This window comes from Poecilia formosa, unplaced genomic scaffold, assembly GCF_000485575.1.
Source record: "Poecilia formosa unplaced genomic scaffold, Poecilia_formosa-5.1.2 Scaffold54, whole genome shotgun sequence".
Lineage (NCBI taxonomy): Eukaryota > Metazoa > Chordata > Actinopteri > Cyprinodontiformes > Poeciliidae > Poecilia > Poecilia formosa.
The window spans coordinates 2,444,670-2,455,696 of record NW_006799993.1 but is presented as its reverse complement, the minus strand read 5'-3'; the positions used below and the strand labels follow the sequence as shown (position 1 = coordinate 2,455,696).

At 38.1% G+C, this 11,027-nt stretch overlaps 2 protein-coding genes across 2 annotated transcripts; one reads left to right on the top strand and one right to left on the bottom strand.

Annotated features, from left to right (window-relative positions):
• Nucleotide 1: 1 nt before the first annotated feature.
• Nucleotides 2-5,419, bottom strand: lrit3b (leucine-rich repeat, immunoglobulin-like and transmembrane domains 3b). The gene is made up of 6 exons (XM_007553154.2): nt 5,226-5,419; nt 3,835-4,209; nt 2,981-3,066; nt 1,736-2,029; nt 1,589-1,648; nt 2-608 (listed from the first exon to the last, which is right to left on the bottom strand). Exons 1-6 carry the CDS (start codon nt 5,321-5,323, stop codon nt 289-291), a joined length of 1,233 nt encoding a protein of 410 aa, XP_007553216.1. The 5' UTR covers nt 5,324-5,419; the 3' UTR covers nt 2-288.
• Nucleotides 5,420-7,062: 1,643 nt separating this feature from the next.
• fam241a (family with sequence similarity 241 member A) lies at nt 7,063-9,320 on the top strand. The gene is made up of 2 exons (XM_007553121.2): nt 7,063-7,267; nt 8,561-9,320. The coding sequence occupies exons 1-2, from the start codon at nt 7,169-7,171 to the stop codon at nt 8,849-8,851; spliced, it is 390 nt and encodes a 129-aa protein (XP_007553183.1). The 5' UTR covers nt 7,063-7,168; the 3' UTR covers nt 8,852-9,320.
• Nucleotides 9,321-11,027: the final 1,707 nt, after the last annotated feature.

Below are 11,027 nucleotides of genomic sequence, written 5' to 3'. Positions count from 1 at the left end.
TGGAACTTTCTTACTTTACTCTCTGATCTCTGTTTTAATCTCTAAGAAAAGTGAAACATGACACATTTCAGTTTCTGTATCACACATATGATTTTATTTTTTATAAATAAGTGGCATCCACAGCTGTGCAGAGCTTTGTAAAGATCTCTGAAAGCTGAAACTACTGTTTTGTTTAAGGAAAACGTTTGATGTTGACTGGAACTTCTTGAATTCGTAGTGATTTGCATTCAGGTGTTTCTTCTCAGAGGACATTTGTAGAGTTGTTAGAGGGTCTTTGTTTATAAGGTTTTAAACTTCCTGCGTGTCGTTCTGTAAAGATGACGGGGCATTTGTAGTTTTCTGACTCTCTTTTCCTTTGATGCTGCTGGTGGAAGGAGCTCGGGGCGGCTTTCTTCCTTTTATTGAGGATTTGGACAACATTTTTTGTGTTTTTTTCTTTGGGACACGAGACAGTCTTGTGATGCCCATAACCTTGAGTTTGATTGGAGCTTCAGATATTCCAGCCATGTTTCGTGCCTGGCAGCGATATTCCCCAGCATCCTTGTATGACAGGCCATTGAGGCTGATTATGGACCAGCGAACACCGACACGAGGAGATTCCTGCATAACTGAAACACACGGCGGAGAGTTTGAGATGCACACTGCAAAAACACAAAATGTTACAAAGTGTCTTTGGTTTAGTTTCTAGTGCAAGTATCTTGATACACTTGACAAAACTAGCTTACAAGTAACTTTTCAGCAAGATATAAGAACTTGGTTTAAGTCAGTACTTTATTAATGTTTATAAAAACAGTAATAGGATTGCACTGCTTCACTTTTTCACTTTTGATAGCGATACGGATATCTGAGGTTTAGTATCGGCCAACACGGATACGATACAGAAAAGAAGTTCTATAATGACTGAAAATATTTATTTTTTTAAGCACAGACATAAATGTACTCAATTTAAAAACCTGATTCACACTTAAATACACCAATAGTGTCACAAGTTTGGTCAAACGTGTAGAAACAAAACAACTTTAATTTGTTCAGTCGGTGCAGTTAGGAGTATAATAGCCTAAGTAAAATATATAAGAAAGAAACTGACAAAAACAATGTTTGAGAAAGTTCAATTCGGAATTTTAAGTATAATGTAAAATAAATAATGAAGCAGATAGATTGGGCACATTGTCATGATATCCAATCTAGATTTTTTTTTGTAAATATTGGGAGAAAATCATATATTAATATCAAATTGGTGCATTTCTAGTTATAAGCTCTGTAATCTGCCCATGGAGCAAGACATTTTCCCATGTTGTAAATTATAATCAGAGCTTAGTTTAGTGTTTTATTATTATTATTTTATTTTACTTATAACATGGAAAAAGTATCTCGATATAAGTGAAATATTTTGTTGTGCTTTTTTGTTCAAGTTTTGTCTTATTTCAAGTGTACAAAGATATTCACACCAGAAATTATAACAAAAATACCTGGTAAGATTTTGTGTTTTTGTACTGATATTGGTAAAGAATTGAGTGTAAGCTAAAGACTGGTGCAATGCAGATTCAAGGGAAAAAAATATTTACGCTTCAATTAAGAGACGACTTACAGCTCTCCAAAATCTTGGGAAGTTGTTCAGTGTTCTGCAGGAGATCCTGTTTACAACAACCTGTTTGAGAAAAACAGATCTTTATATTCAGTCGCTCAGATGTTTGTGGCATCACTTCAGTGCCAAATGTAGCCCTGCTTTGCTTACCTGGGTAAGCCGAGGTTTTAATCCAGGTCAGCGTTGGTGTCGGGTAACCGCTAGCATCACATCTGAGGATGACGTTGCTGCCCAGCGGAGAGCTGACCCTGGTGGCTGCCGGCTGGACGGACGGCCGCATACAGCGAGAGAGCTCGGCTTGTGTCAGCATCAACCCGGACTGACCCACAGACCTGCTGCACATCAGCAGCTGATCCATCAGAACCACCGGGCTCCCCAGGGACATGGACAATGATGTCAGCATGGAAATCTGGCAGTCACACAGCCAGGGGTTGTCATGCAGACCTGAGTGAGAAGCAAAGTTTGACCTGGATTACTCAAAGGAGTGCACAAAAAGATGAATGTGAAATCTGTTGCCGTCCCACGCAATCCACTTGATTCTCATCTCCCTTCACTGCTCCCTTTGGGATTTCTCCTATCAACTTGAATTCCTTTCGGTAGGTGAACTAAGCTATTCAGTCCATCTTGGCCACTCTTCCAAATATAGCAGCCATCTTGTTCGGCTCACCACAACTCTCTTTGAAATGGCTGAATTTTCACTGATCTTAAAATTGCACAACTTGGAACTATGAAACAAAATTTGGTTAATGGAGACATGCCAGTTTTGAAAAAAAAAAACCTCACATTTTTCCAATAAAAAGTTCTGTGCTGGGATGAAATAGTTTTTCCGGCTGTTTTGAAATTACAGTATTTCTTAAAACTGCAATAGCAACACTTCTTTCACATCACACGAGTCGTGTGATCAACAACTGGATGTTACTATGGGTGGAAAAGACGAAGAAAATAACAGGAAGTGTTAGGGGATGATGGCATGTATTTTTTTTACAAACTTATTCACGTGTGATTTTAATTGCATTCCTTATTTAATGGAAATACTGCGATTGAGAAATAATGATTTTTCGACATTAGTGGAATAGCAATAAAGTTTTCACACATTTGTAACAGGAATGCGGCCAGCAGGCGATTGTTGTTTACAGTGAAGTTCATTTCTGGTAATCTTCTTAGCGTCAAACTTGAGACATATGTCTCAAGCTCTAGCAATTGGGTAAAAGCTTAAACTTCAGCAGAGACCATGCCTCCAGCAGGAAATCGTTTCTTATTCGCCGAGTGTCCAGTCCCTCTGTAGCGAAGCAAAGCGTAGAACAAGGCTACTGGACACCTGATGTGGTGCATCGTTGTCTGGTGTGATGAGTTATCAACAGATTCTTCAGGACTGCAGTGTCCTTTTATACTTGCCTAAGATCTTTCTTTGAACTGGTCCTTCCTGTAGTTCTGGAAAAGGAAACCAGAGGTCCAAGAGCTCAGCAGGTAATATAGTCAACCTGAGGAAAGGAGAGCATCAATGAACAGGTGAGACATACCTCAAAAAGATGATCTGTTATGCTTCATTAAACAGGTTAGGATACGTCTATGTATATATAAAACATGTTCATCACACTTTCCTTCATTCCTTTCAGAATGAGCTGTTTTAGGGCCTCTGTCACTTTAAATCCAAATAAGCTGTAATTCTGCTTGGGTTACTTGGTAAGAGGCTGGACTTTGCTGGGGTTGCTAGGTAACAGATTGGACTTTGCTGGGGTTGTTAGGTAACGGAGTACTGCCTGCTGATTTACTACATTCAGGAGATTTTTGAAATGACTCATTTTCTAGACAACAAACAATAAAACTTAGTACTAAAAACAGCTGGATGTTTTTTAAGCACTTCCTGTTTCTAGAAGCAGTAGAGACGCAAATGGAAGTACAAAAACTTGCAAAAAAGAGGAAGTAAAGTTGTATTTTTATAGCACCTTTCACAGACATATAGATCACAAAGACAAAACAAGTTAAAGAAAGAAAACACATAAAGCTAGCTGACCAAATGTGTTAAAGCAACTTGGGTTGCTAGGTGACAGGCTGGACTCCATTGGGGTTGCTAGGTAACGGATTGAACTTACCTAGGACTACTGAGGGCATTGCCTGCTGGTGTAAGTTTTTGAAACGGCTAATTTTCCAGACACCAAAAAACATTAACTTTTTTAAGCACTTGTGCTCTTGTTAGAAGCCCAAATTGAAGTATAAAAACGGACAAAAGCCTCGTATGCTGCACCCACCTGTTGCTCGACAGATCCAGGTAGGTGATGTTGGGGAGGAAGAGGGCAGCATGAGCTGGAAGGCTGGACAGGCGGTTGTTGTGGAGCCCCAGCGTCTGCAGGCGGGGCATGTCTCGGAGCCCCTCCCAGGGGAAGGCGGTCAGCAGGTTCCCGTCCAGGCGCAGCTCCCGCAGCGCCTTCAGGTTGACGAAGCTGCTCGGGTGGACGGATGTTATGGAGTTGTAGGTCAGCCATAAGAAGCGCAGCTCCGACAGGTTGTAGAAAGCTGCTCGGGGAACCCTGGAGATCGAGGTCTTTTCTAGGCGAAGTTTGACCGAGTCGGGTGGAAGGTTCACAGGAAGTGCTGACATCCCGGAGTCGCTGCACTGGACCGACCTGCCAAACATTAAATTAAGATTTAGCTTTATTATTATACAGCTTTTAGAGAAACAAACAGTAAAGCTATAAAGTCATCACTCATTAGGGGAATGGACAGAGCAACTGTGATGTTTGGAGTTACTGTACACTGTAAAAATACATAATTTTACTAAATATTTTGTTTTAGTTTCCACTGCAAATATCTTAACACATTTAAGCTCCATTTAAGTCAATAATTCATTAATATTGATAAAAAAGTATTAGTTCTATTGACAGATAAATTAACTTATAACAATGGAAAAATGTCTTGTTATAAGTGAAATAGTCTGCCAATGGAACTAGTACTTTTTCATCAATATTAAGGAATTATTGACTTAAATCAAGCCTCTATATCTTGCAAAAGGTTAGTTTCAACTTCCAGACTACCACCAGAATCAGCACACACTGCAAAAACACAAAATATTACCACATTATATTATATTATATTATATTATATTATATTATATTATATTATATTATATTATATTATATTATTCTTCAGTATTGATGAAAAAGTACTTGGTCCATAGGCTGATTATTTCACTTTCAACAAGACATTTTCTTCTAATAAGTAAATTTTTCTGCCAGTGAAACTAATACTTTTTCATTATTAAGGAATTAGTTAATTAAATTAAGCTCCAATGTCTTGCTGAAAAGTTACTTGTAATTTAGCTTTGTCTTATTTCAAGTTTGCTAAGATATTTGCACTATAAACGAGGCAGAAATACTTGGTAAGATTTTGTGTTTTTTGCAGTGCATGCAGCTCTGAAATCTATTAGAAGGAAAATAACATAACACTTGAGCCTTTTAAGATAATCACAGAAACAAACACACATGGAAAAGATCATAACAAAAATATGAAACTTTACATTTTTCTGAAAGCTTCTGCTCACAGCAAATGTCTCAGTATTTATTAAATATACGGTAATATCACACGGAGAAAGCAGAACCAGTCAGCTGCACACAGAACCATAGAGATTATTTAAAAACCCAACCTGGGCTCCGTCAGTCCGCTGCTGCAGACACAGAGAACTGGGCAGGAGCGGGTCATCACAGCCGACTGCAGGATGTGAAGAAGAACCAGCAGGAACATCTTGCATCAAACGAATCCTCTGCTCTGCTTCCCCAGGCTTCCCCAGTCCGCATCTTTGCCCATGCTGCAGAATGAAAGGGAATCCCAGATTAGCTAGGATTATAGTTCTTACGGTCGGGATTGTAATCTCTCACCTCAGCGCCAAAGTGGCAGATCACACCATGAGGGCCTGCAGGGCCCCATGCAGAATTAAACCCTCCATCCTCTCTGGATTAATTCAGCAGGAGTGATCACAATAAAAACAATCCTGATGTTGTTTTCTTCTTGTTTTTATCGTTTATGTATGAAGCTTCATATAAATATATATATATATATATATATAATCATTTTTTTCTTCCCATTGTTTTGGGTTCCTCTGCTATTTTCACCTCCTTATGTCTGCATCTACTTCTCTGTTTTCTATTGTTTATATCTGAACTTTGTCATTTGTGCAACTCTTCCTCTGCACCTCTTCATCCTATTTGCACCTTGTCCTTTCTGCACTCTTTGCAATCTTTTTCAGTTTGCACTTTTAGCTTCCCCCTCACATCATTTTTACTCTCTGCCTATCTGTACCTACTACTTTCTCTACTTTCTTTTGTCTGTACTTCTTCTTTTAGCTTGATAGACCTTTGCATGTGAACACAGAGAGCTCAGTAATACAGGTAGAAGGAACTGCTGTGACCCATTAATCCTCAGGGATGCCAGTCCCCTTTGTTTGGATCAGATGCTGCAGCACAGATTGCTTCTAAACTGAACTAAATGTAGGCTTGAAAACAGGCGATGATTTGCTGCAGAAACTGTGTTTCAGTTTCTGTGGAACATACAAAGCAGCATTTGAATCATATTTTCCGGTATCTGATGCTGTATGACAAATATGTATATTGTGCACTAAGATCAGGCAAGTGTTGTGAAGATATTTTCACACATAGAGGTGTCTGCACCCTGTGCCTCTGGAGTCACATTTAACTTTTTACACATCTAATTTGAGCTAAAGAATTGAACAGTACTTTAAAATGTAAAGGAAATAAAAAAAATAAATAAATACTAGTTTATCCTACATGTTTGCATGAAAGCAAAGAATGATGCTAATTTCGTAAGTGATATTAGATTTGTGTCTTTTAGTTGCAGAATACTGCCTTTTATAAAAAGTTTCTAATAAAAATTGAACTTTCTATAAAATAAATTGTTTTATTCCCTTTACATAAAGGTCACAGATATTATTTTATTTATTTTATTCAATTAAAATGAACATGTCACATGTTGACATAAGCAAAAGTTTTGAATGAAAAAAACATTGTCTGCCTCTTCTCTCTAAAGTCCTAACTCAGCATCAATCAACCATTTATATAAACACAAAACAGGCAATGTGGATATATAAAAATAAAATCCACGGATAAAAAGTATTGTAAAACTTCAAAACAGCTATAGATTTCCTACAGTAGAGGCTGTACAAAAAAGCTAATTTGCTTCATGTAGCTTTTGCAGCTCTCAACAACTTCTGTTTGGTTGAACTAAGGGCAAAAATGTCTGTCAAGTTTGTTAATCATGTTCATATTCAGTGAATCCAAAATTAAGTGATTGACTATGTAGAGTTAAAACATTAGAAAGCCCTCAAAAACATAAAAAATGCAGTAAATATGTATTAAGTTGCCCTTCAAGTTGATACATGATAATATCTGCTGAAGAAACGCTGATGTGTCATTAAAATATCAGCAAAAGCAGTGACTCTCCCTCGCCGGCAGGGGGCGCGCCGCACCTCGCTGTCTGTAATCGGGACGCCTCTCCTTCTCCCTCTCTGGGCAGACTCCAACTGCTGCTTTCCCTGGTTAGTTCCCTTCGGGTTCTGGAAGTTGTTACCCGAACATGTCAGCCTCACCGGACCATGGAGACGGGCTCTCTGTGGAGGACCAGAGGAGGCAGAATGCGGCGCAGACCTTCCGCGGGGATCTGTACTCAGTCCGGGTAAATCTGTCACAGTACAAAACCTGCTGTTTTAAACTGATTATGGGTTCGGAGGAAACTCTTCGGAACACTTAGTGTTGTTGGGTCGGCTCAGAAAAGAACAGAGTTAAAACAGCTGAAAGCATTTTAGGTTGAAGTTTGTTCCGTTAAAAACAGCAAGCAGAATTGGTCCGAACTCCGTTGAAAACTCTGATGATTGAGCCGTTTTAGTGTCAACTCAGCGGTTCGGTTTAGTTAGAGTAAAACTGGTGAACATATGTAACCAGCGGGGTTCTGAGCTCAGTTCGGCTTGTGTATTATTCATTTTGGTTCAGTAGTTTTATTGTAAATATCAGGGGATGTTGACAGAAGTGACCAGTGAGGTGCAAGTTGGACAGGTGGTGTTATCGGAATCATGGAGGGTGGAGTTCGAAGAACAGGTAGATTTGTGTGACTGGGAGGAAGGCTGGGAAAACAGGAAGCTGTGTCCCAGCAGGAAGAGCTGTCAACACTTCTGATGGATAAGATCCATTTAGTGTTCCATTAAACCCAGTTAATGATTCAGCATTCACCACAACAGGAGCTTCTCTGAGTGGAACAGCAGCACTTCCTGGTCTGACACCACGCATCTCATCAGAACCTCAAATCAGTTCCGGTCACTCTGTGGGTCTGAACTGCAGAGCCAGCCCAAGGCATATGAGAGTTAAGGGGCTGCTTAGGGCCTCTTCACCACCAGGGGCACCCTGGTGGTGTATCAGTGGTGGTTATATCAGTCTTATTTGTATATCAGTCTTACAAATAAGACTGATATAATGTATTCTAATTAGAAATTACATGATAGCAGGTATGTTACACACATACTGGTACAGTAGCCATTATATTAGAGCCATATGAATGAAAAAATAATTACAAGAATAAATTGTAAAATTACAAGAATAAAGTCATGATATGAAGAGAATTAACTTGTATGAGACTAAAGTTGTACAAGAATAAAGTCAAAATAATGGGAATAAAGTCAATATTTAAAAAATAAAGTCATAATATTTTGAGAATAAAGTCATAATATTACGAAATATTATTTCAAATTATTATATTATTATCATAATATTATCAGTTTATTCTCGTAATTGTATTATTTTATTTTATTAACATGGCCGTGTTGTAATGCTGATAAGAGGGGCCCCGAATGAAAATATTCTTAAGGTCCCAAAAAGGTTTTGGCCGGCCCTGCTGAATCTGCATCTATCCATTAATTTATGATTGTTGTGATTGGAGCTGGACAAATTAAACCAAAATGAAACTTTATCCCTGCAGATGGATCCCAGCCGGACCCGAACACGCCCTCCAAGCGAAGCGGGACTGCAGCAATCCCAAGAGCCGGCGGTCCCAGCTCCTCAGTTGGACGACTGCGAGAGGATGGGGACTCTGTTTGGGATGATCAACAAGTGCTTGCGGGGCGTGGGCTTCAACCAGGTCTACTTCGGGGACCGGACAGTGGAGCCAGTGGTGGTGCTGGTCTTCTGGGTTCTGCTCTGGTTCCTGGGTTTCCAGGCTTTGGGATTGGTGGGAACTCTGTGCATCATCATCATCTACATCCAGAAGTGATGATCCGAGTGAAGCTGCTGGGTCCTCCGGTGCAGACTGGTTTCATGCTGACGGCAGGTCGTTTGAAGTTATTTAAGGTGGAAATAAACCCTCATTTGCGAACGTTTGGGTTTCCTCCTGGACAATCAAATGGAGCTGTTATTTCCTGCTTTAATTATAATAATAGAAGCTCTGTGCATTAACAGCCAAAGATGATAATTTCCTCCAAACAGCCTAACCTTTTTCTATTTCCTGTTTTAATGACTAAATTGATTACTTGGTTTGATTTTAAAATATTTGCCTTCACCTTCCGTTTCTCACTTCCAGTAATCATTCCGGGGTATTGCAGAAAATATTCGGTCCAGTTTGCATTTCACCATGATGCCCCCATCACCCTCAACCCAATAGATTCACAGAACATTGTTTGTGTTCAGGAGGTTCACTGTAAAAACACAAAATCTTACCAGGTATTTTGGGTCTAGTTTTTGGTACAAATATCTTTGTACACTTGAAACAAGACAAATCTAACTTTCAAGTAAGTGTTTAGCAAGATATAGGAGCTTGTTTTAAGTAAATAATTATTTAATATTGATGAAAAAGTTCAATTGGTAGATTATCTCTTATGAGTGAAATAATATGTCAGTAGAACTAGTATTTTTTAATCAATATTAAAAAATTATTGATTGAAAATAAGCTTCTATTCTAAATAAGCTAAAGTTATTTGTGAGTTAGCTTTCTTAAATCAAGTGTATTAAGACATTTTCACTAGAAACTAGATGAAATTACGTTGCAAGATTTTTTGTTTTTGTTGAAAAGTATCACGACGGTGTGTGGTGTGCAAACTTCCATTTGTTTGAATTGGTTCTAGAGAAACCCTTCTCTGGTTCTGAATGGAGTTCTGCCTCACATCAATCCCGGTTTTTCAGGTTCTGTTCATTCGCCTCACTGAGTCATTGCTTTTTTTACAGTTGATTGTAAAAACAGTTGATTGTTTTAGATTCTGATGAGGATCAAACATGGATACAGCCTCTTGTCTTTGCTTTGAAAACATATCTGATATAAAATAAGCAGCTTAAACTCAAATGCTGGAGCTAAGTTGCTTTCAGAGGAGGCTTTGTTTGTTTATTGGTTCAGAGGAAACTACAAATAGTTCAAACTGAGGCGTCACTGAACATATCTTCACACTGTCTGCAAGCTTCACTTACATTGAATGTGATTAAATGAGGCTTTCTGCTGTTTTTACTGCAAAAACATAAATTCTTATCAAGTATTTTGTTCTAGTTTTTAGTTCAAATATCTTAGCACAGTTGAAATAAGACAAAACTTACTTGCAAGTAACTTTTCAGCAAGATAGGAGCTTGTAAGTCAGTAATTCTTTAATATATATTAAAAAGTACTTGTTCCACTGAGATTTTCACCTATAACGTGACATTTTCCCATGTTTTAAGTGAGACTTTTACTTATTTTTAATCAATATTAAGAAATTATTTACTTAAAACAAACTCCTACATCTTGCTGAAAAGTTACTTGCAAGATAGTTTTGTCGTATTTCAAGTGTACAAAGATATTTGCATTATATACCAGACCAAAAATACTTTTGTGTTTTTCCAGTGTTTTAAAAATCAGATTCAACATCAATTTGGAGGAAAAACACTAAAGATACAAACCTCTTTATTTCTCCTACATGAGGACATTGTGCTTCTGACACTGCAATGTTGGTTTAAAATGTGATTTTAATAAAAGGTTTGCTGATTATACACCTCTGGTACGCTCTGTCCACTGAACTTAAACTTCAGCCGTCTAACCACAGGGTGAAACCGAAAGCACAGATAATTAAATATGACTTACTGTGTTTAACTTTTCCCTCCCTTGTATCATGGATATAATTAAGCATGTTGGAAAACTTTTGAGAATTTGTCTTTTAGCACATTTATGATGAGTATGAACCTTTTGTGTTTGACATTTAAACATTTTCACTGATTGCCTCAAAGTATGTAGCAACACTGGGGAGGAAAACCTCATTAGGTTGCATATGAGTAGACATCTGCCTTGACTGGTGGGATGTTCAAATTACAAGAAAGAAGCCCAGAAAATAACTTTAGTTGATGGCTTCTGAGATAAAATATTCAACTTTTTAGACTCGGAAAATTTCCATTTTTTTCGACAAAATTTCGGAGGATTTTTTTTTTTTTTTTTT

Bases quoted from the DNA above. Each gene is read 5' to 3' on its own strand.
- lrit3b (XM_007553154.2), bottom strand. From the start codon at position 5,323: ATGTTCCTGCTGGTTCTTCTTCACATCCTGCAGTCGGCTGTGATGACC. The intron at 1,649-1,735 runs GTAAGCAAAGCA...TTTCTCAAACAG, and splicing joins TAAAACCTCGGCTTACCCAG to GTTGTTGTAAACAGGATCTC. The intron at 609-1,588 runs GTAAGTCGTCTC...CGTGTGTTTCAG, and splicing joins TCCCAAGATTTTGGAGAGCT to TTATGCAGGAATCTCCTCGT.
- fam241a (XM_007553121.2), top strand. From the start codon at position 7,169: ATGTCAGCCTCACCGGACCATGGAGACGGGCTCTCTGTGGAGGACCAG. The intron at 7,268-8,560 runs GTAAATCTGTCA...TTATCCCTGCAG, and splicing joins GGGATCTGTACTCAGTCCGG to ATGGATCCCAGCCGGACCCG.